Raw genomic sequence first — 25336 nt, forward strand, 5'->3', positions numbered from 1 at the left:
TTAGCGAGACCAGCTGGCCTAGGGGCGCGTGCGCGGACCCGTGCGTGGTGCGTCGTCGCCAAGGCAACGGGGAAGCCCTTGGCCGAGAGCCGTTGGAGCCGAGGAAGGCGGCGGCGGTCGGAGGCGAAGGGCCGCTCTCGGCTTCCCGCTGCGGGAGGAAGGAGGGCCCGCTGAGGAGAGAGTGAGGCGGCAGGGGCGCATAGTTATCAGTAGTCTTCGCACACTGTAATCCAGGGATCTTCAAAGTTGGCCCTTTTATGACTTGTGGACTTCAACTCCCAGAATTCCTCAGCAGTGTGCCTGGCTGAAGAATTCTGGGAGTTGAAGTCCACAAGTCATAAAAGGGCCAAGTTTGAAGACCCCTGCTGTAATCAATCATTAATTGAATATTGGTGGTTCTCGACTTACAACGGCTCGTTTAGTGACCGCTCACAGTTTCGACGGCGCTGAAAAAAAGTGACCTGTGACTATTTTGCACACCACCTGTGTAGCCTCCCCATGGTCATGTGATCAAAATTCCGATGCTTGGCAATTGATTCGTACTTATGACCATTGCTGCATTTCTCTCCCCCCCCCCGTGGTCATGTGATCAAAATTCAGGACCGCTGGCAATTGACTCGCATTTATGACGGTCGCAGTGCCCCCGGGGTTATGTGATTCCCCTTTTTGTGACCTTCTGACAAACAGAATCAGTGGGGAAGCCGGATTCACTTAAACAACCGTGTTACTAGCTTACCAACTGCAGCGATTCACTTAACAACTGTGGCAAGAAAGGTTGCAAAATGGGGCAGAATTCACTTAAATGTCTCACTTAACAACAGAAATTTCGGGGTCAATTGTGGTCGTAAGTTGAGGACTACCTGTATAAAATGTATTGAAAATTTTTCCTGATTGTCCTAATGGAGGTGCTCCTTCTTATAAAGTTTGTAATGTGTAGTGTAACTCTTCCACTGAATAATGCGATAATTATTATTGGTAATGAATGGTTATATTTATACATGCTACTGGGCAAAGCATTGTTTATTGATATTCCCATTATTCCTATTCCAATTCCTATTATATATCAATCATATTTAATAATGTACAATGTATTTTTATTTATATGAATATTTATATTTATACCTCTACTGCAGCAGCGTATTTATTATATTTCCATTATTTATCATTACCATTATTATATGCTCAATAATTTAATAATGTATGATTTAATATTTAAAAATATTTACAATATATTTATACTTCTGCAACCTTCTTATCATTATTATATGATTAGTAATTATTTAGTGATAGGTAACGATTTTTCAAAGGGACGCGGTGGCTCAGTGGGCTAGGACGCTGAGCTTGTCGATCAGAAGGTCGGCAGTTTGGCGGGTTGAATCCCGAGTGCCGCGTAGCAGAGTGAGCGCCTGTTACTCGTCCCAGCTTCTGCTAACCTAGCAGTTCGAAAGCACATAAAAATGCAAGTAGAAAAATAGGGACCACTCCGGTGGGAAGGTAACAGCGTTCCGTGCGCCTTTGGCATCTAGTCATGCCGGCCACATGACCACGGAGACGTCCTCGGACAAGCGCTGGCTCTTCGGCTTTGAAACAGAGATGAGCACCGGCCCCTAGAGTTGGAAACGACTAGCACGCATGTGCGGGGGAATCTTTACCTTTACCTTTTAACGATTTATTTTTATTACCATATAAAAATAAACTCTTTGTGGGCAGATTCCAAGGAAACGGAAGAACAAGCCAGTTTCCATGGACTTGAACGTAGACTGGCCATTTTCAAAGAGAACCTCAGGAATCACTCTGAAGTTCTGAACTAGATGGATAGGGAACTAGAGAAATTGTGGGATGAAAGCGAAGACATTGTCCGAACAGTAAAGAAAGGAAAGAATGTGCAAAAGGAGTCCAAAGAGGACAGCAGTGTTTAACAACTGATCAGGGATCTATTTGATTGATATCCTGCCTTTCATTCATAACCCATTTTTACATTTCTTGCCACAGATGTTAAGTGAATCCTTGCAGTTGATGTTACTAACACTGACTTTGCTTGTTATTGTGTACAATTGTGCCCACATTATAACAATAACAATAAAGGTTATCTATCAAAAGATCACAAAAGGTGGTCACATGACCTTGGGACACAGCAATCAATGTTCATAAGTATGAACCAATTGCCAAACAACTGCATTTTGATCACACAATCGTGGGGTTGTTACAAAGGTCGTGTGAAAAAAATAGCCATAAGTCACTTTTTCAGTGCCGTTGTAACTTTGTAGTCACAAAATGAACTGTTGTAAGTCGAGGAAACTCCTGTAGTCAGAGGGAATCTGACTGGCCCAAAATCCTTGAGAGAGAGGTTCCATGACTTAAGGGGGGCTAGCACATGATCTCCCCACTTTCCCAAAACGCCACCAGCAAGTTCTGAAGGCTGCATGCAGCCCTGGAAGCTTATGCTTCATTTAGACTTGTCCGCAGCTGCATGTAGGCATCGACGCATAACCCCGCTGCAAAGGGGTCGGTGAGTAAGTGTAGGTTGCAGACGTTTGCGCACAAGCCGATGAGCACCCCTCCCCAATCTCACCTACACCTTGTGCAGATATGTGCACACTGATTGGTTGATCCCATTGGGAAATATTCTGGGCTTGGTTGTTTGACTGCTCCAGAATGTTAATGTTCACAGAAGTATAAATGCAACAGCTGTGCAGCCATCTCTGAATGACAAGACACAATGTTCCCTGACATGCAGTGACTCAGAAGCTTAAATCCACTCTGGATGAGAGGTGTCGTGCTACTCTTCATTCCAGCAGAACTCTAAATAACAGACATCTTTATTCATCGTTTTTACTAACGTTGAGCAAAAATGTTTTTTTTTTCAGAGCACACTTGCTCACACAGAGCAAAATACTATGACATGAACAGTAATTTAAAATTGTGCTTCAAGGAGTTGAATACATGACAGAACAATATAAAATAGTCCTTGACTTACGACTACAATTGAGCCCAAAATTTATGTTACTAAAAGAGACATTTAAGTTTTGCAATCTTTTACAATCTTTTTTTTGTCACGTTTGTTAGGTGAATCACTGCAGTTATGTTAGTAACCTGGTTGTAAAGTGAATCTGGCTTCCCCCTGACTTTGCTGGTCAAAAGGTTACAAAAGGGACCACTTGACCCTGGGACACAGCAACCGTCATAAATACGAGTCAGTTGCCAGAGCATCTGAATTTTGATCATGTGACCATGGGGATGCTGCAATGGTCACTAAACAAAATGTTGTAAGTTGAGGATTACCTATAAAGCCTGTTATAAATGCCTGGTCTTCTGTTCTAGGGGACAGAATTGAAAATGCACCCACCCAGTGAAAAAACCGGATTAGGCGTGGCTGTTGCAACAGAGGGAAATGACCAAGAAATAAAAAACTCTGAGCAGGAAGACAGCCCTTCTAGCAATGGGGACAGCTTAATTAAAGCAGGTAGCGGATCCAAGAAAAGAGTGGATATAAATGCTAGTTTTAGCATTTATCAATACCATGAGGTATTGATAAAGCATATTGGCTAACTTGCAAACATTATCGGTCTGAAATGTTGCTCTCTAATTTTTTCCTATTTCATTACAATTGGTCCCTAAAGCACCTAAAGAGCTACTAGAGGTGCTAAAATAACTTTGGTGATTCATGATGAGCTATAGCTCAAAAAAAAATTCCATTTTGACTGAAGAAGTTACTTGGATGAGTAATGAAACGTCTCAGGTTTTAATAAACTTTGGACCAGTTGCCATGATTTAATCATTCTAGATACTTTTGGCCTGAATGATTGAGTCTTATTTACATATGATAGGCTATAATTCAGTTTACTTCTCCCTGGCTTACATCTTTGAAGTTGTTTGCAGACTAGAAAGCGCCCCTTCAGAGGCCGTTAGAACTTCAAACGGTCATAAAGTGACCGGTTGTAATTTAAAAACAACCTGTACCACAAACAAGCCCCTTGCTTTATTTCTCAGTCATAGAAACATGGAGAAGTGAACAAAATATACCGGTAACTTACTTGACCCAGTTTTTTTCCATTTTCTAGCCATTTCAGGCTCCTTTTCAGTTCGTGTTTGCAAGTTCATTTTTTTAAAAGCTTCAGTTCACGCTCTGACTAACAGGAAATAGCCTCACAGGCAGCTAATGCAGACCTGCATTATTGCACGAGTCTTGATTCCTATGGAACTTGACTCACCTGACGTGAAGCGGCATCAAAAATATTCTTCTGGGGCACTCAGCTATTTGATGGTGATGCCAGCATAATTCAACACCTGCACTTTACTGACTGTCTCTGTCTCTCCAACTCTTAGAAGAAAAGCCTCAACTGCCTGAAGGAGAGCAAGGGGTAGAAAGCGATATTAGCTGTGAGCATCAAAAACTGAAAAGTGATGATGTTGATTATAGCAACGGAGAACCAGGTAATTTCTTCCATTCATTCTTGTTCAGTCTGTTCCATTACAACATAAGAAGCACTTTTAAGAGGTAAGGTTTGCTTTTCTGGGTCAGCTGAGGTTTCCATTTAGTCCGGTATTCTGTTTTCTACAATGGCTAGCACCACTGCTTTTTTTTTTGTTAAAAAAAAGGTGCAGGAACTCACACATGTGATACAACCTGCCTTGCCTACCCTACAAGGTTCCATCCAAAAAAGGTGCCGGAACTCTGTTCTGGGCGTTTTATGACAAAAAAAGCCCTGGCTAGCACAATATAGCAGCCTACCCCTTTTTGTTCCCAAGACTTGACAAATCAAGGCTGTGTTCATACGTTAGGTATAAAGGTCAAGGTTTCCTCTATCCCACAGGTCTGCAACCCACGGCTCCGGAGCCGCATGCGGCTCTTTCAGCCGTCTCCTGCGGCTCCCAGTCCTCTCCCATGTGCAGTCCAAAAAAATAAAAAGTGGGACTAAAAAAGTTCAACCAATCAATTCAAATATGCAGGGTAGGTGCATATCTCGCCTTGGCTCCACTCTTCAGTCAAACCCTGTTCTGCGCATGCACGCACATGCGCACACATTTTTTGCGGCTCCCAGTTTTTCCTTTTGTGAGGGAACCGGTTCCGATTGGTTCTTTCACTGTTTCAGGTTGCTGACCCCTTATCCATTCATTTCCAACTCTAGGGGGCAGTGTTTATCTGCATTTCTTAGCCAAGGGAGCCAGCGTTGTCTGAAGACATTTCTGTGGTCATTTGGCCAGCATGACTGTATGCCAAGGAATACAGAACACTGTTCCTTCCCACTGAAGTGGTACCTATTAATCTACTCGCGTTTGCATGCTTTTGAACTGCTAGATAGGCAGGAGCAGGAGCAAATAATGGGAACCTTGGTGGAGCAGTGGGCTAATGCCTCCTTAAGTAACACCAGCTGCCTGCAATTAGTGCAGGTTCGAGTCCCACCAGGCTCAAGGTTGACTCAGCCTTCCATCCTTCCGAGGTAGGTCAAATGAGGACCCAGATTGTTGGGGGCAATAAGCTGACTTTGTAATAATGCTGCTTGAGATGGGGCCGAAAGCCCTAATAAGCAGGCATATACATAGAATGAAGGGTACTGCTAAGCTTGTAAGCCACCCTGAGTCTTCGGAGAAGGGCGGGATATAAATGGGATAAAAATAAATAAATAATAAAATAAATAAATAAAATAACTCACCCCATCAGGCGGCACTCAGGTCTCAAACTCAGGCTGTCAGCTTTCCAGCTGATAAGCTCAGCATCTTTAAATACTAAGCCACCACTCCCCCATGTTACATATATCACACATACGTTGTTTAACCGTGTTTTGTTGAATAAACAACATGTAAGGAATAAGGTGCATTATGACATAGTCTGATTGTGTGCACAGTCACAGTCTAGACCAGGGGTAGGCAACCTTTTATGACTCGTGGACTTCAACTCCCAGAATTCCTGAGTCAGCTGACTCAGGAATTCTGGGAGTTGAAGTCGACAAGTCATAAAAGAGCCAAGGTTGCCTATCCCTGGTCTAGATAATGTAAAAACTCAGATTGATTTGCATGAACGTACAGCTGGTATGCATGCAGATTCTTTCCAATTTAATTTCTACATATCTGGCTCCTACTAAAAAGCAGAAACTGCATTTATATAGCAAGAACAGGAGATAGCCTTAACACAAGGTACTGTACGTTCTTTTAAAAAAAATGAAAGTATGTTCATGTCACTTTTCACCAAGAAATTCAGGATGATACACCAGTTACATTATCCTGTGTACAGGATGTTTTACAATCTTTGCTTACGCACTGGATTCTAGATTGGATTTTAGTTTTCATTGTAAAACTGAATCATTCGGATCTGAGAGAATGTTTAATTCTGAAGAATGTTTACATGTCATGTTTAATGTTCAAGCACCACTGAAACCAGATAATTCTGGGAGTGACCCCGATCAACAGACTATTAAGACAAATAATAATCGTAAGCCAGTAACTGATTCACCCTCTGGACAATCAGAATTAAACAAATGTGGCTTGAGGTAAGTTCTTCTTTTTAATAGGTATTCCCTTTTTAAGAGAAAAAACAAAAAAAGCACGATCACACTTTCTTCCGTCAGTTATTTTACTTGTTAGAGTGAACCAGGATAAAGTGTTATATCTTTGCTGGCCCTGCCCATAATTAAATCAAGTTCCTGATGCAGATTTTTAGCAAAATTTTAAGTTTTAAGACTGGGCCATTGGCAAGTAGTGAATTTTAAATACATCTGTGCACTGCTCCCGGCTATATACTCTCTTCTGAATAATCCTAGGATTCACACTTCTTCTTAATATTTTAGGATGACCAAAAAACTGTTGAGGGACCTCTGCAAACAACACAAGTTATATGTGACCCCAAGCTTGAATGACACCCTCTATCTCCATTACAAAGGTGAGAAGCCAAATGCTTGAAACTACAATACATTTAAATAATTGGGCATTTAAAAAAAAGAAATTTGTGAGCAAGTAGAATAATACATATGCAAGAAGGAAGGAAAGAAGGAAGGAAGCGCAATATGTACAATTCTTGCTGTGTTATGAGGTCCCCTAAACTCCACTGAAGATGTTAGCTAGTCTGGTAATAAAACGTGTGGAAGCCAACCCACAAGCTTGGAGAAGAAAAACCTTCACCCTCGTTATGAAGTCTTTCCTAAACCTTACATGGGGGAATTTGAAGGGTAACATTCTTTGGGGAAAGCTGAAGGGTTTCTGATCAAATGAGGGCTGCATGGCAGCTCCCCCATCCTAACACGTTAGCCGTTCCTCCGTTCTGTTCCCAACGAGCATTTTTTTTTAACATTCTCTCTGCCTTTCAATTCTCGTAGGATTTGATCGTTTGGAGAACTTGGAAGAGTATACCGGCTTAAGGTGCCTGTGGCTGGAATGCAATGGCCTGACAAAGATTGAGAACCTGACTGCGCAGACAGACCTGCGCTGCCTTTATCTGCAACTCAATTTGATCCATAAAATTGAGAACCTTGAACCTTTGCAAAAACTGGATTCTCTCAACCTCAGCAACAATTATGTAAAGACCATTGAAAATCTCTGTAAGCATCTCTGTTTTTGAGGGATTAAGACTTGTTATTTGAAGATGGTATAATTTTGCATTGGAATTGTCAGGGATAGATAGATAGATAGATAGATAGATAGATAGATAGATAGATAGATAGATAGATAGATAGATAGATAGATGGATGGATAGATAGATGATAGATAGATAGATAGATAGATAGATAGATAGATAGATAGATAGATAGATAGATAGATAGATAGACAGGCCTAGGTGCTAAAACAGAGCAAAACAGCCATAATAGTTTCTGATTTGTAAATTGAAGCACCTAATATGTGATATTTGATGCACCCCTTCTGTTTCCTCAGCAGATAATCTAATTCTAAATTGCCCTTTTTTAAAGGTAGACCGTTAGCTGAATCCCACATCACAGTAATTGTCACGTTTTGAAAATAACCACAATTGGCTGGCTTCCCATAACATACTAAGCCATTAACTACGTCCTGCAAATTCCAGTTTCTACATTCACTCAATAAACAATGCCATTGTTTCCAACCTTGGTCCCTTTAAGAGAGCTGGACTTCAGTCCCAGCCAGCAAAACTCACAGTTCAACCCTGAGTACAGATTTTTTTTTCTATTGAAAAATAGCCACGATACATATTAAATATTCCTTTTGCACTTCAATCGACTATCTTGCCCTGGTGTCTAAAACTGGCAGCCATGAGTCTATCATCTTGTTATCCTCGCTCTAATATAAGTTGATTTGGAAAACAAGACCTCAGGATTGTTAGTATTTTTCTAACAGCTGCAAGGCTATACAATGCTACTAAGAGCAAATAAAACCCAGCCACAATGATCGTTACAGACAGTTTGCAGAAGAAATCCTCTAGGGGCATTTTAATCTTAACTACTATTATTTTTCAACAGCCTCTTTGAAAGTTCTTCACACCCTGCAAATTGCTCACAATATGTTACAAACAGTGGAAGACATACAGCACTTGCAGGAATGCCCGAGTATTAGCGTACTTGATCTCTCTCACAATAAGCTGGATGATCCTCATATTTTAGATGTCCTGGAAACCATGCCTGATTTGGTAAGCAAATATACAGCTCTTTCCCCAGCCAGCATGCTCTAGATCAGTGATGGCGAACCTTTTAGAGACCGAGTGCCCAAACTGCAACCCAAAACCCACTTATGTATTGTTGGGTGCCAGGTGGGCGTGGCCCATTGGTAGGTGTGGCCCATTGGGTGGGTGTGGCCCATTGAGTGGGTGTGGCCCATTGGGTGGGCATGGCTGCGATGGTAATGGCACACTGGGACTAAAAAGTTCAATCAATCAATTCCAACTTTGAGAGATCTTTTTTTTCCCCGCGAAAAGTTGAAATTGATTGAATGAACCTTTTTTTTTTTGCACACGGCGGCAGAGGTCTAAAGCGAAAAGGTTTTATAAAACCCAGCTGAAGGCCTAGGACTGGGGCGACGGCGCGCGTGCCTACAGAGGGGTGGCACGCATGCCATAGGTTCGCCACTACGGCTCTAGATCAAGGGTTCCCAACCATGGGGGCGCAAGACGATATTCCGGGGGGGTTGGGTTTTCAAAATTATAGTGAAAACTTGGGTTTTCAAAATTATAGTGTATATGCATAATTCGTTGCCGTTATTTCGAACTTTTGTAAGGGGTGCGAGAATATATCAGAAGTGTTCTAGGGGTGCGGGGTATAGGAAAGGTTGGGATCTGCTGCTCTAGATGGACAAAGCACAAGGTTAGGAGGCCAAGGATAATTGCGGGGGGGGGAGCGGGATGGGGGAGGGAGAGACCTGGAGCTTACTTTGTATGGTCTTATTCTCATTAACCGTTCTGTAGTGCAGGGGGAATTCTGGGAGTTGAAGTCCACAAGTCCGAACGTTGCCAAGTTTGATGACCCCCCTGCCCTACAAACTAAAAGCTGCCCTCCCAAGCTGACTCACCTTGCTCACGCAGCATTCAAGATTGTGACCTTCACTTGCCGGTTTAATAATTTGCTACTTCCTCAAATGCTTTCAGAGGCAGGCCCACACATAATACATCTCCCATGCTAACATGGCCTTATTTTTGGTTGCTGGACTTAACATTTACGTCTAGAAGTGATGCTTTTCAAAGAATGGGATTAAAAAAATACCAGCAAAAAAAAGTATGTATAAACAGGGTGAGCTATGGGATTACATTATATACAATAAGCGATTGAGAGCTGCACATTATGCATTCATAACATGGCTAGGAAATGCATTAAATGCATGAAAATAAATGAGAAATATGCTTAAGAATCAGTCGCTGAAAGTCAACATCTCAAAATGTATTCAATGGTTTCCTAAAACTGCTAGTTTTCCTCTACAGCGTGTGTTGAACCTAATGGGAAATGAAGTCATTAAGAAAATAGCTAACTATAGGAGGACGCTTACTATCCGATTAAAACAACTGACGTATCTGGATGACAGACCCGTTTTTCCAAAGGAGAGGTAAAAGATGCAAGGAGATTATTATTTTTTCTCGGCCCCACTAGTAAAAGATTCATAACTATTTAGTTCTAACTGCAGATACAGTTCACATTTGTATATCAAGTAATAACAAAGGATTTTTTTTTGAAAACTCAGTGTAAATATTCAGTGCACAAAACCCCTGAAGCTAAACAAAAAGGACTTGTTCATACATAACAGTCCCCAGATAATGTCTCCCTTCTGGTGCACCTGGAGATACATTTTTCCTCCAAAGAGGCAGCGCACCGTTAGATCTCCTTGCATGCAAATATGGCAGCACAGCAAGCCAAGAAGCCTCTCTTCTGCACTGCATGCAGATTTAGTCGTTGTTAGCTGCGAAGTCGTGTCCGACCCATCGTGACCCCATGGACAATGTTCCTCCAGGGCTTCCTGTCCTCTACCCTCTTCTGGACTCCATTTAGCCTCACGCCTCCTGCTTCAGTGACTCCATCCAGCCACCTCATTCTCTGTCGTCCCCTTCTTCTCTTGCCCTCAACCTTTCCCAGCATGAGGCTCTTCTCCAGTGAGTCCTTCCTTCTCATTAGGTGGCCAAAGTATTTGAGTTTCAGCTTCAGGATCTGGCCTTCTAAAGAGCAGTCAGGTTTGATCTCCTCTAGGACCGACCGGTTTGATCGCCTTGCAGTCCAAGGGACTCGCAGGAGTCTTCTCCAGCACCAGAGTTCAAAGGCCTCAATTCTTTGGCGCTCAGCCTTTTTTATGGTCCAGCTTTCACTGCCGTACATTGCAACTGGGAAGACCATAGCCTTGACTATACGCACTTTTGTTGACAGGGTGATGTCTCTGCTTTGGTCACCATATTATAAAAACAGATACTGCATCCGTATTATATAAAAAAGATACTGCATCCATTGTTTCTTGTCTTGCCTCCAGTTTTGGTCACCATATTATAAAAAAGATGTTGAGACTCTGGAAAGAGTGCAGAAAAGAGCAACAAAGATAATTAGAGGGCTGGAGGCTAAAATATTTGGAATAGGTTTCCAAGAAAAAGAATTAAGAAACTAATCAAAAACAACAGATCAAACGGAGGGTAAAACGTATGAAGAACGGTTGCTGGAATTGAGTATGTTTAGTTTAATGAAAAGAAGGACCAGGGGAGACATGATAAGCAGTTTTCCAATATTTGAGGGGCTGTCACAAAAAAGAGGGGAGTCAACCTTTTCTCCAAAACACATGAAGATAGGAGAAGAAGCAACAGGTGAAAACTAATCCAGGACAGAAGCAACCTAAAACTGAGAAGAAAATTTCTGATAGAACAATTCATCAGTGGAATAGAATAGAATAGAATAGAATAGAATAGAATAGAATAGAATAGAATAGAATAGAATAGAATAGAATAGAATAGAATAGAATAGGAACTGGAAGGGACCTTGGAGGTCTTCTAGTCCAGCCCCCTGCTCAAGCAGGAGACCCTATACCATCTCAGAAAAGTCTCTTCTTAAAAACCTCCAGTGATGGAGCGCCCACAATTTCTGGTGGCAAGCTGTTCCACTGGTTAATTCTCCTCACTGTCAGGAAGTTTCTCCTTAATTCCAGGTTGCTTCTCTCTTTGATCAGTTTGCAGCTATTGTTTCTTTTTATAAATATTTTATTATTATTTCTTGTCCTGCCTTCTGGTGCTTTGGAGAATAGTTTGGCCCTCTCTTCTTTGTGGCAGCCCCTCAAATAGTGGAACACTGCTATCATGTCTCCCCTAGTCCTTTTTATCTCCCAAATCCTGCAACCATTTTTTTTTGTATTTCTATTTCTTCTTTTCTTTAGACTAGCTAGCCAAACCCAAGTCCTGCAGCCGTTCTTCGTATGTTTTAGTCTCCAGGCCTCTGATCATCTTAGTTGCTCTTCTCTGCATTTTTCCCTAACTCTCAATATTTTTTTTGTGATTTGGTGATCAATATTGGCTGCAGTACTCCAGCTGCGGTCTTACTAGGGTTTTATAAAGCCATACTAATACCTCGCGTGATCTTGATTCTACGCCTCTGTTTAAACAACTCAGGATTGTGTTAGCTTTTTTGGCGGCGGCTGCACACCGCTGGTTCCTGGTCAAGCGATCGTCCACTAGGACTCCAAGGTCCCCCTCACAGTTACTGTTTTTCAGTCAGGTCTTGCCCAATCTGTACACTGCGCCTTTGATTTTTCCTACCTAAATGTAACACTTGGCTTTTCTCCACATTGAAACACACTGGAACTCCAGAAGCTGTGGGTGCTCCAACACTGGAGGTTTTTACGAAAAGACTGGACCACCATTTGTCTGGAATGGTGTAGACTAGAGTCTCCTGCCACGGGCAAAACGTTGGTGTAGAAGACCTCCAAGGTCCCTTCCAAGTCTTTATTATTCGGCACCATGTAGGCACGTGTTCTGTACCAGCCTGCTACCGGCCCTGCAGCAAAAGCAGGGACAACCCCTTTACAAACGGCAAGAGGCTGGAATAAAGCCTGCCAAATTTATTAACATAAAACAGAGCAAGACAAGACACCAACCATGAAACAGGAGCTATGAAACAGGACTATCCAAGCGGTTGCCTTCAGCAAACCAGCCCTCCCACACATTCCCCTTAAATACAGTTCAAGGCGTGGCCTCTCTCTGCCTCCTTCAGAGGTGCCCCATTGCCTTCCTCTGTTTACTCCTGATTGACTGCCTCCTGCGTCGGGCGTCCTTGAACAGGGCCAGCTGTGGGTCATCTTCATCCACGCTGTCAGGCTCACACAGCTGGGTCTCCGTCGTGTCCAGGTGGGAGGGGCCTGGCTGAGGGCTCTGCGGAGCCTCAAAGCCATCATCAGCAAGGTCTTCAACACCCCCCTCCTCCTCCTCCTCTGAGTCGTCCGACCCAACTGCCGACCCCACAGGCTGACCCTGAATCACAACAGCACGTTCTGTAGATGGCTGAAACACGCTTCCGGGTATCCGATGGAAATCCTCTTTTTCCCCCTGCAGAGCCTGTGCAGAGGCCTGGGCTGCTGGCGGGCGTGAAGCGGAAAAAAAAGAAAAGGAAATGTGGGAATCGAAAGAAAGGAAGAAGATAAAAGAGAGCATCGATGCTCTCACTGCCGTTCGAGAAAAAGCCAGAGAGAGGAAAAAACAGAAGGAGATGGAAGAAAGAGAGAGGCGCTCAGAGGATGAAGGAGGTTTGTGACTTCTCCAAGCAGGGTGCATTCCAGGCCACCCCTTCGCGTTTTAATTTATTTATTTTATTTTTATTTTAATTCCATTTATATCCCGCCCTTCTCCGAAGACTCAGGGCGGCTTACAAGCTTAGCAGTAGCCTTCATTCTATGTATATGCCTGCTTATTAGGGCTTTCATACACCCACCCAAGCGGCATTATTACAAAGTCAGCTTAATTGCCCTCAACAATCTGGGTCCTCATTTTACCTACCTCGGAAGGATGGAAGGCTGAGTCAACCTTTAGCCTGGTGGGATGCGAACCTGCACTAATTGCAGGCAGCTGGTGTTACTTAAGGAGGCATTAGCCCACTGCTCCACCAAGGCTGAGGTTTCATGTTATTTATTTATTTATTTATTTTATTTTAATCCCATTTATATCCCGCCCTTCTCCAAAGACTCAGGGCGGCTTACAAGCTTAGCAGTAGCCTTCATTCTATGTATATGCCTGCTTATTAGGGCTTTCACACCCCCCAAGCGGCATTATTACAAAGTCAGCTTAATTGCCCCCAACAATCTGGGTCCTCATTTACTTAAATTTACTTAAATGTTTGTGCTACCCATCTCCCTTGTAAAGTAACTCTGGGTGGCAGAAACAAATTCCCCTTGCCACCCTCATTTTCCTCCTTGACAAATCATCCCCAAATGGTGCCACTAAAAGCTCACGAGACATTTTTAATATTCTTGCTTCAATATCTTTGTTGCTGCTTTTAATTCGGTTGGGTTTGCGTGTTTAGTTGATATTTAATATGCAGCTTGGCTTCCTTTGAAGAAGCCAGGACAAATCATCCTTCTGTTTATGATTTATTTATTTCCCCCCCCCAACAAATGCAAGAATTAAGCCTGCTGGCCGGCCAGGGTTTGTTTTTCATCTGTTAACTGGTTCGTTCTAGAGAGCCTGCCATCTTCAAGCAACGGTGCCCTGGCAGAAAATGGAGTGGAGACATCGGGGGTTTCGGAACCACTGGAGACGAAGCAGAAGATTGAGAAATTTGTGAAAGCAACTCTGGGCGCCCAGGAAGACGCAATAGCTGCCAAGGAAATCTTGGGGGATGAGCTGAGGGGATCAGAGAAAGATCCATACCAGCCGGAAGCACAGGAACCGGACTCGAACGCGGCTCCTGGCTTCACCCCTGTTGAAAAAGGTAAGGCAGGGGATCTTCAAACTTGGCAGCTTTAAGACTTGTGGACTTGGACTCCCAAAATTCCTCAGCCAGCATGGTAAATGTGCATATTTTGGCAAGCTCGTTTCAGTTTAGTTTCTGAACGTTTCGTTACCGTACTAGGTAACAGTAGCAGCAGCAGGATTTTCTTGTCCTCTTTTGCTTATACCGTATTTTCCGGCGTATAAGACGACTGGGCGTATAAGACGACCCCCTACATTTCCTGTTAAATTATAGGGTTTGGGCTATACTCGCCGTATAAGACTAGCCCTCTTCCAACGCACACTAAATAAAAATTAAAAAACATCAGATTTTATTTTAATATGGTAATTTTAATTCAAATGCTTATGACATGCAGGTGCTTAGTAGGAAAACTGTCACTTATAAACATAAGGCTGTTTGTCATCAAACATGTAAACATAAAACAGTGCAAGTGGATTAAACAACAACAACAACAACAACAACAACAACAATAATAATAATAATAATAATAATAAGTTGGAGGGGACCTTGGAGGTCATCTAGTCCAACCCCCTGCTAAGGCAGGAAACCCTATAAACCCTGTAAAAAATCACAGACTGCAGCTTCTTCTCCAATTGGTCCTGCTTTCCCTGCGCAGACTAAATGGGAGATCCGCTCCAGGTTTTCCAGCCAGCCCTGTCCCTAAATTTTCAGCACCCGGCTATAAGACACCCCTGACTTTTGAGAAGATTTTCATGGGTTAAAAAGTAGTCTTATACGCCAGAAAATACAGTACCTGTGTGGTTCAGCTGGTCATGCTTGTTCAGTTGGAGCTACATTTAAATTCTGAGCAGCTGATTGGTTCTCTTGTTGATGGGTCGTTCGGACGGTCTGGTTTCTCAGCTATTCATATGCTGGATCTAAATCAATGCGCTTGTTAATTGCTCTTTTGGTAGAATGCCAGGCTTCAATAAATACACACGAGACACATATATATATAAGTGGAAGAGGAACAGGACAAGAGAATCCTGCTGATGAGGTTACCTAGTCTGGTAACGAAACGTCCAGAAAATAAATTGAAACAAGCAAGGAGAGCAAACCACTGCCAAAATCTAAAGTCTGAGCTGCAAGTATTTTCCGTTATTTCAAAATTTACACGTTTTCATGCAATTTGTATTTTGTGTAAATAATAGATTAGTAAGTTGCATTGCAAAGGTTTATACAGGTAGTCCTCGACTTATAAACAGTTCATATAGTGACTGTTCGAAGTCACAACGGCACAGAAAAAAAGTGACTTATTATGACCATTTTTTACACTTGTGACCGATGCAGCATTCCCCGTGGTCACATGATCAAAATTCAGACACTTGGCAGCTGACTCATATTTATAACGGTCGCAGTGTCCCGGAGTCCTGTGATCCCCTTTTGCCCCTTCCAACAGGCAATGTCAATGGAGAAAGCCAGATTCACTTAACTATTACTAAATTAACAATTGTAGTGTTTCGCTTATCAACTGTGGCAAGAAAAGTCGTAAAATGTTAGCAACAGAAAATTTGCGCTCAATTGTGGTCGTAAGTCAAAGGAGTACCTGTATTTTGCAAGTTAAGCCAGGTAGCATAACATCTGAAATGGTCCAATATGCAGCCTGGCTCAAAAAGTATGAACTAGGTCAGTTGACTTACAAATGTGGAACGGATGCTACTCTTCAATATTCCTACGGTGAAGCAATAAGGGAATAAAAGAAAAACTCCCAATAATAGATTAATCCATGCTATTGCCTTGGCACAAGGGACCTTAGGTTACCCCCACTAGGGGGCAGCATTGTGAAACTATTGTTCGTAAACACACACACACACACACACACACACACACACACACACAAATTCTGTGCCTATTTATTCAGCATCCAGAGTCACTCTAGCAACTTCTTATCAGACCTAAAGCTAAGATTAGCAAATCAATTTTATTCAGTCATTGCCTTGGCACAAGGGACCTTAGGTTACCCCCACTAGGGGGCAGCATTGTGAAACTATTGTTCGTAAACACACACACACCCAATTTTGTGCCTATTTATTCAGCATCCAGAGTCACTCTAGCAACTTCTTATTAGACCTAAAGCTAAGATTAGTAAATCAATCTTATTCATTCATTGCCTTGGCACAAGGGACCTTAGGTTACCCCCACTAGGGGGCAGCATTGTGAAACTATTGTCCGTAAACACACACACACACACATACACACACACACACCCAATTCTGTGCCTATTTATTCAGCATCCAGGGTCACTCTAGCAACTTCTTATCAGACCTAAAGCTAAGATTAGGTCGTTCATTGATTATCAATCACGTTTTCGTGGCCATCCCACAGAAAGCGACTCTGGGTGTAATTGTACTGCACAACTGAACAGTAACATGAGAGGTTAGCCCTGGGATTTGAGAGTTTCCTTTCCCCAAATCTAAACCTTGCGGGGGGGGGAGGTTAAAGGTGTTGAGGCCAGTGCTTTTTTTGTAAAAGAAAAAGGTTCCGGAACTCACACATGTCATACAACCTGCCTTGCCTACCCTACAAGGTTCCATCCAAAAAAGGTGCTGGAACTCCGTTCTGAGCATTCTATGAGAAAAAAAGCCCTGGTTGAGGCTAATGGGTTTCCGGCCCAGATATGCTGAAGGTTTTTGTCTTCTTCTTTAGAATCAGTTTACAGGTTCGCTACCGAAGGGCCGCTGCGAACTGAATGCGTTGACCTGGCAGATATTGAACCCATTACGTTGGACGTGCCAGAAAAACTTTTCCTTGATGTAAGTTTTAACCGGCAGGATAGGGAAGATGGGAAAGAAGTGGAGGGCCGGGATGAAAACATGCCTTCCGCGACCTTTCCCTTCCCTACCAACCGCATTCTCTTGAAAAGCCATTTTTCTTCAATAAACATTGGGATATTTTTCAGGAACTTCCCGATTTAGAAGACATAGATACCTCCGGTGAAGATTCACTGAAGGAAGACGTCTTCACTGAAAAGGTGGATTTTTTCTTCTTCTTCTTCTAAGGTTAACAACTGTCCCAAAAAAAATTTTGGGGGGGGGGAGGGAAAATTGGCTTTGTTGTGTTTACGGCCCTCACAACTTTAACCACTCTCTTGCTTAGAAACAGAAATTTTGGGCTCAGTTGTGGTCGTAAGTCAAGGACTGTATGTTTGTCGAAAGAAATCCGTTATATGCGATTTGTTTTGCCTCCACAGCGAATCTCTCCTCCCAAAATTGAAGTGATCTCTGAAACCAGCCACGAGAGAGGCTACGTGGAAGGAAACTCCACCACTTCCGACAACTCGCTAACATCGGAAGTCCTAAACTCCATTTTTTCAAAAGATCCCACGGTACCCGAAGCTGGTGTCAAAGAAACCATTGGGCCAGTTGTCCAAGGTCTTCTAGCACCGCAAGAGAAAACCAAGGAACGTCAAGCGAAACCTCTAGGACCTTTAATTGAAGACGTCACTCCTGAATCTTTGGAGCCTTCACAATGTGCTCAAGATGGACGGATTCCAGCTGGTGCCAAAAATGGAGAGATTCAGCCTGGATCACCTTGCCTAGGTAAATTTACAAAACCGTGACCCGTGTCCATAATCATCTCTTTGCGGCTGTCAAGTAATGTTGGAACAATTCCATTTAGTAACTGTAGTTCCTCTCAGAACTGCTGACTGAAATAGGTCGGGTGTCGGGGGGGTCGTGCATGTGTGCCTGCCGCTCACGCAAATGGAGCAGGTGTGCACACGCCCGCTGCCCGCACAAGTGGGGACTCCCATGCGCATGCTCGCCTGGCATTTCCGCGCCCTGATTGCAAATGCCTCATGACCCACTAATGGGCTACACGGCACCGAGGTTGGGGACCCCTGATCTAGCTTGCATTTCTAGCATGGGTCCAAGTACAAGCTAAATGTCAGTGAAAATTCTCAGTCATCGTTATCTGGAAGTTCAGCCACGGCAACTGGAATTTTTTCTTTTCTTTTTTGAAGCTTCAGACTGAAGAAGCTCTTCTGAAAAGCAGCAAAAGTTTTCAAACGAAAAATAGGAAGAAAAAAAATGCCTGGTTGCCAGGACTGAACTTCAGACACCTATATAGCTTAACTTATGTTTCTTTAAAAATAAAATTCTCGTTTCGATGATGCTTTCATTGCTTGGTTTCATACGGCAGGCTGAAACAAGGTTGGTTCAATTATGGCTTACTAAACAAGACATGATGACCTGCAGGCTCTTTGGGGAACACAAGGGTGGTACGAATAACAATAATAAACAACACTAAGCCAAAAACAAGGGTTTAGTAAGGTAAGGAAAACTTAAACCAACCAATTATGACATATTGCAGTACTGAATAGTGAATCCAGCCACCACATCAATGTGTTGTATAAACTTGTCTGCGTGGGATTACACTCCATTGTTTCTGAGATTTTGGTTGAAGATCTAGTTCACCTTTGGAAAAGCTCATAGGCTATTTTGTCACAAAGCAAAGCAGTGCAATAGCAATACATAGGATCTGTAAAAGCTGCATCGGTCAGCAAACATAAGTGTATTATAGAAAGAGTGTTCAAAAATAAGAACTCCAAGTCCTGGCAACTTTTGAACAGAAGATTGAATCAACCAGCATTTATACCTTTTAATTTATTTAAAAATATACACAGCACTTCAATCTCGGACTGTAAGCGGCTTATAACTAGTAAAAAAAACGTCTATAGCAAAATAACCCATCAATGAGTATCAAATCAGTAAGTCAGGTGTTTCTTTTTCTAAATTTCCAAAAAAGTAAGAAATTAGCACAACTCATAAAAATTCACCGTGGAAGGCTCCCGAGGCTTGGAATTAGTAGCAATGATCATTCCACGATGGAGGAGGAGCTCCGGAAATAAAGCAGCATTTCGTGACCATTCCAAGAAAGCCTGAAAAATTCCAAGAAAGCCTGAAAAACGGCGGTTCTCTTCCCACCCGTTCTGCTTGTTCATCTCATCCAAGCAGATTTTACGTGGAATAAAGAGCTTTTAAAGGCACCCGGGACCCTATGTAGCTAATAACACCTTGAACTGGGTCTGGAGACTAACCAGTAACCACTGTAGCTCTTCTACGGGTAGTCCTTAACCTATGACAATTGAGCCCCAAATTTATGTTGCGAAGCGAGACAGTTGTTAAGTGAATTTTTGCCCCGTTTTACGACCTGTCTTGCCACACTTCTTAAGTGAACCACCGCAGCTTTTAAATAACACAGTTGTGAAGTGAACCTGACTTCCCCCATTAGCTTTGCTCGTCAGAGGGTCACACAAAATGTTCACATCGTCCCGGGACACTGCGACCGTCATAAATATGAGCCAGTGGCCCAGCGTCCAGATTTTGATCACGTGACCACGGGAGTGCTGCAACCGTTGCAAGTGTGAAAAACGGTCCTAAGTCACTTTTTCCAGTGCCGTTGTAACTTCAGTCACTAAATGAACTGTTGCAAGTCGAGGACTGCTTGTATAAATAAAGTACAGTATAAAACAATAGATAAACACAGCTGTATCATTTTACACCAGCTGCAGCTCCAAAACTTCAAAGATAGCCTCATGTAGGGCGAGTTGCAGAGGTTTAGCTGCAAAGGGACAAGGAAATGAAGGTTGCCAGCTTTATTCAACTTCAAGGATGAGATAATATATTGGTTTTATCAAAATATTTCAGAAATCGGCAGCGAAGATAGCCTCATGTAGGGCGAGTTGCAGAGGTTTAGCTGCAAAGGGACAAGGAAATGAAGGTTGCCAGCTTTATTCCACTTCAAGGATGAGATAATATATTGCTTTTATCAAAATCTTTCAGAAATCGGCAGCAAACGCCCGAGTCTCTGCATTACTGACTCACACATTGTGCTATAGCACGCTTTGTTGAATGAACCAAGTGACAAAGTGAAGATGTAAGTCAAGACTAAGCCATATCAAGTGCTTTGCAAACCACAGTGACTAGGTTCACACAGGCATCTTAAGGCCAAATCAAATTGGATTAGGTTTGAGGCAGTGCCTAAACTCCACCCTGATTAGGAGTTACGAGATTCTGAAGCCGAGCCGAGAACCAAGATGGAAGGGAAGGCATAAGACTCTGGCTTGCCTGCTGATCTATGTGCATTTTTGTCTTTTCTGCTGGGGAATCACTCCAGAAATGATCTGGCTTGCTTAATTAGGTTCTGAATCATCTCAACGGCCCCTGTGGAGTCACTTCAAGCGAAATAATTGGAAGAGGCTCCCTCTTTTGAGACGCCTTTGGAAGGCCGTGGCTTGGCCTGCTTATGCTAAGAAAACTAGCTGTGTTTTTATGCCTCCTAACAGATGCAGAGCAGCCCGTGTTAGAAGCCAGTGAAGACGCTGAACACGTGTCGGATGCACCCTAATGGTTTCACCTACCTGAGGTTCTCTTGATTGACTGCAAACATGTGTGATGGTCTGGACAGGGGACTGGGGGCATCCAGAGCTGCCGTGTGGTACGGAGCTAGCAAGCCTCTGTGGCAGGTCATCAACATTTAAACGTAGAATCCATGTTTAATTTTCGTAGTTCTGTTAGCACGACGCAGCTAAATTGAAAGGGCGGCAATTTTAAGTCTCGTCTGCTGTGTTTCGTCCTGCTAAAATCCAAACGTTTTTCGGTTTTGTCGCTCTGTGCCTTCTGGGACAGGAAGTTATTAAGTTGCCGTTTGCATATTTCTCTTTGGATGTCTTTCTAGGTGTGACTCAGCTTCAATAAAGGTTTCTGTTCTCAGCTGTGTGGCACCTCATTCCTTATCTTGCTTGTTGGTGGGCAAGTTCAATGCTAAGACCAGAATCCCCTCCTGCCTTGTTTTTCAGGGCTAGCAGGAGAAGCCCTTCAGTTGTAGATTCCCCATGAAGTCCCAGATGGATGACTTTCACAAACAAGGAAGAAAAGATTTGCTAAGAACTATGACGCCCAGCCCTGTAAACCCAGCCTTTTCCTCCCTGTCCGAAATCGGCACTCTGTAGTTTTCCAATCTGTCTTGGGAAGCAGAGTAACAGCCCCCAGCCATTGGGACCCTTCTCAGCTTGGCAGAAGACGCTCACCTGTGGGCCAACTGAAGGTTGGAGCTTCCTGATTGTAGACCTCTGTAGCAAGTCATTCATTCTCTAGGGCAGGGGTCTTCAAGCTTGGCCCTGTTATGACTTGTGGACTCCCAACTTCCAGAATTCCTCAGCCAGCATGGCTGGCTGAGGAATTCTGGGAGTTGAGGTCCACAAGTCATAACAGGGCCAAGCTTGAAGACCTCTGCTCTACTGTTATCTCCTATGGCAGGGGTGAGGAACCTTGGCTCTTTTATGACTCATGGACTTCAACTCCCAGAATTCCTGAGCCAGCATGACTCAGCTTGGAAACCTCTCCCTTTCCCCTCAGCGTGGCTGGCTCAGGAATTCTGGGAGTTGAAGTCCACGAGTCATAAAAGAGCCAAGGTTCCCCACCGCTGTCCTATGGGATGGGAAGTGGTTCAGGCTCCATTGAGGCTTGTGCTGACCACCCTACATGGAAACAGGGCTTGGCGGACACTCAGTGTCTTTAAATCCAGAATTTTACAGGGGTTGGCACCTTTTACCTATAAAAATTTTTACAAGGCTGCTTAACATTACTAATCAACTACTAGAGAAAGGGTCCCCAACTCTGGTCCACGGCCCATTGGAAACGGGGCCATGCAAGTAGCAGGTGAGCACACAAACCTTCATTTGTACATGCACGATATTAGATTGCGTGTGCAAAACCATCCCCTCCCTTCTGCCACCCCCCCTCCACCCCTGGTCCATGGAGCCAGAAAAGTTGGGGAACCACTGAACTAGACAATGCAAAACAGTATCCAGATATACCTAATAGCTACAGTTCTGTTTTTAAACATTTGCAGAAGATGCTACAGGAGAGAAAGATTTGTGACGTGAAGACAAAGGGCTCGCTGGGTTAACTTTTGGCAGAAAAGAAATCGCGAGCATCAGTATTCCTGCATCAGTAATGAACAGGGATCCCCTTTCGTATTCAATAGCTTGATAATTCCCAAAGGGGAGGCACGTGCTCACACTCATCAACTCCTCAGGTTTAATGTAGTGCATTTCTTAGCCATAAAACAGGAAGAGAGAGTTCCAGACTGAATGGAAAGCATTAAACTTTCAGGTAGATTCCATAAAGCTTGGCAGTCAAGGAGATATCAGGTGATATTTTCCAGAGTGACACTCTTAGGAACACACACACACACAAAAAAGAGGTCCAAAATTAATGGAGGGAGGTGTTTCTGAATAAAATATGGAGCGATACAAATGATAAAAACAGTGACGTAAGCAAAAATTCAGCTTACGTAAAAATAAGGGAGAGGTCTATAGCGATACCATCTAAATCCACTCAGCGTTGGATTATTTTAGACTAGCCAATCCCCCAGAATGTGGGAGAATTACAGCCGTAAATAACAAGAGAATCCTAACACCGTGCTTGAAAACCAGAGGGACGTGGAAGGAAACTCGTCACCTCTGAGAGATGTTAAAACATTTTAGAACTTCTCACTTCAGGACTTCTGGATAGCATCCAGTCATTCCCCAAGAAGAATCAAGAGAAATGCCAAAGTCATAAGCTCCAGATTCACACAGAAAAAGCCACAACACGGTAAATTCGAAGGGAATTCTTAAAACGGTTCCTTTTTAATATAGGCATCTGTTTTTCTAGGACACTGGATTCTTAATAATATTGAGTCAGATATGTATTCTTTGACGTTGCTCATACAGAGGCTGTTGAGAAATGAAAGCACAGCAGGCCTAACATGGCTGAGCAAAATTCACCTGGAATTTTAGAGGCCAATGTCATCTTTTAACTTGCCAGTGGCTAGCTATTTCATTATTTATTGAGCTATAAAGTGTTCCCCTTCCACATTTTTCAAATGATCAGCTAAGCCTTCGGCAACCTGACCTACAAGAGTCCGTTTGGTCTAATGGTAAAGGCACCAGCCTAGACGCCAAGAGACCTTGAGTTGTAGGTCAACTATAGGCATGAAAAAACTGGCTGGGTGAATTTGGGCCAGTCCCTCTCTCTCAGCCCCAACCCACCTCACAGGATTGTTCTTGTGGGCAAAATAGGAGGAGGAAGGCATATTAGGTATGTCTCCTGCTGAGTTACTTATAATAAAGGAGCAGTACAAATACACAAAATAGTAAAACCATGCAGCCATAGGTGGGCAGGTGGCCATTGTCAATGTATAGAAGAAAACAGAAAGGAAGCAAACACTGGATTCTTTAAAGCTTTTTTTCCCCTGTAACAGAACACATGAAGTCCCTTTAAAGGGAAAAGGGTAAAAGAAAAAGGACATTGGCCAATTATCAATAAATTAAAAGTAACTTCCCCGGAGCAGTAAATCTTACGGCTTAAAAGCATAGCGGTATTTTCTCTACAGAGTGATTTATACCTATGTGGGCCACTAGGTGGCAGTATATACTATGTCTTAAATGCTGACTTACTGTACAGGTAGACTTGAAGTTCATTTAATGACCTTTTGAAGTTACAATGGCACTGAAAAAAGTGACTTATCCCCAGTCCTCGAGCTTATGACCACCATAGCATCCCCAGAGTCACACAATCAAAATTTGGACCCTTGGCAATCAGCATGTCTTTATGACAGCTGCATTATACCAGAGTCATGTGATTGCCACATGTGACCTTCCCAGTTCGTTTCCGATAAGCAAAGTCAATGGGAGAACAGAAATTTGCTTAATGACAGCTAGAGTGATTCTCTGAACAACCGTGGCAGAAATGGTCATAAAATCGGGACTAACTCACTTCACTGCCTTGCCTATCAGTGGAAATTCTGTTCCAAATTGCGGTCGTGAGTCAAGGACCACCTGTACACTCAAATTGGACTGTTGGATCATCTACTCATACTGTATATACCACGTACTGCCCCCTGTGGCTGCTTGGGGCATTACAGGCTCCATAGGAAAAAGAAAGCAAAGCAATTCTCGTACACCTACAGCAACACCGCCCCCTTTGGTTGAACTGGGTTCTGGTAGTTGAAGGGCTAGTAATATAAAGCAGGGGTCTGCAGCCCCAAGTCTGTGAACTGGTACCGGGCCGCGGCCTGCCAGCAACCGGTCCGCACAAAGAAGCAAAGCCCCATCCGTGGGATGCAGGCAGCACATGAAACCAGGCCCCCTCCAGTCCATGGGAAAACCTGTCTCCATGGAACCAGTCCCTGGTGTCCAAAAGGTTGGGGACCTCTGGTATAGAGCAGGGGTGGGCAGCTATGACAACTTTATCACCTGTGAACTTCAGCTCCCAGAATTCCTGAGCCCGCACAGGAATTCTGGGAGTTGAAGTCCACAGGTCATAAAGTCCCCATAGTTGCCCACCCCTGATAAAGAGCAATGGGGTGACATGATCTCCGACATCCTTGCCTTCCAATTAGTCCTTAAAAGGAATGATATCAAAAGTGAGCCACAGATACATTTCACAGTCCTCAAAGCATTTGGGCATCTAAAGCTCAAAACAGTGTCTGACCTTTTAAGCTAACTCAAGAACCTCTAGGAGCTTGGAAGCTAGTCCAAAATCCCAAATCAGAAGAGTCAACTGGAATTCAAGAGAAGTCAAAAACATGAGCCGAGAGGACGTACAGTAAAAGGATCACTCAATCAGATGGTGGTTCCTACATCAGGTCATGTTTGTGGAACAGCCTAGAATACAGGGGTAGGCAACCTTGGCTCTTTTATGGCTCGTGGACTTCAACTCCCAGAATTCCTGAGCCAGCATGGCTCAGCTTGGAAACCTCTCCCTTTCCCCTCAGCGTGGCTGGCTGAGGAATTCTGGGAGTTGAAGTCCACCAGTCATAAAAGAGCCAAGGTTGCCTACCCCTGCCCTAGATAAACAGATATGCTATATTACACAATATATGGTTGCCAATAACAACTGAGCTGTCTGCGGATGAAGAAAGCTGTAGTCCAAAAATATCTGGAGGGCACCAAGATGGAGGAGAATACCAGACTGTATGCAGAACAAACCAGT

At 43.3% G+C, this 25336-nt stretch overlaps 1 protein-coding gene across 1 annotated transcript; it reads left to right on the top strand.

The window, feature by feature from the left end:
• Positions 1 to 3165: 3165 nt before the first annotated feature.
• Positions 3166 to 21055, top strand: DNAAF1 (dynein axonemal assembly factor 1). Its single transcript, XM_083370681.1, has 13 exons — positions 3166 to 3463; positions 4327 to 4434; positions 6365 to 6488; positions 6786 to 6877; positions 7311 to 7532; positions 8424 to 8590; positions 9872 to 9993; positions 12962 to 13152; positions 14082 to 14333; positions 17001 to 17107; positions 17254 to 17325; positions 17545 to 17893; positions 20641 to 21055. The coding sequence occupies exons 1-13, from the start codon at positions 3337 to 3339 to the stop codon at positions 20700 to 20702; spliced, it is 1995 nt and encodes a 664-aa protein (XP_083226807.1). The 5' UTR covers positions 3166 to 3336; the 3' UTR covers positions 20703 to 21055.
• The last annotated feature ends 4281 nt before the right edge of the window (positions 21056 to 25336 follow it).

Source organism: Vipera ursinii, assembly GCF_947247035.1.
Source record: "Vipera ursinii genome assembly, chromosome: 10".
NCBI lineage: Eukaryota > Metazoa > Chordata > Lepidosauria > Squamata > Viperidae > Vipera > Vipera ursinii.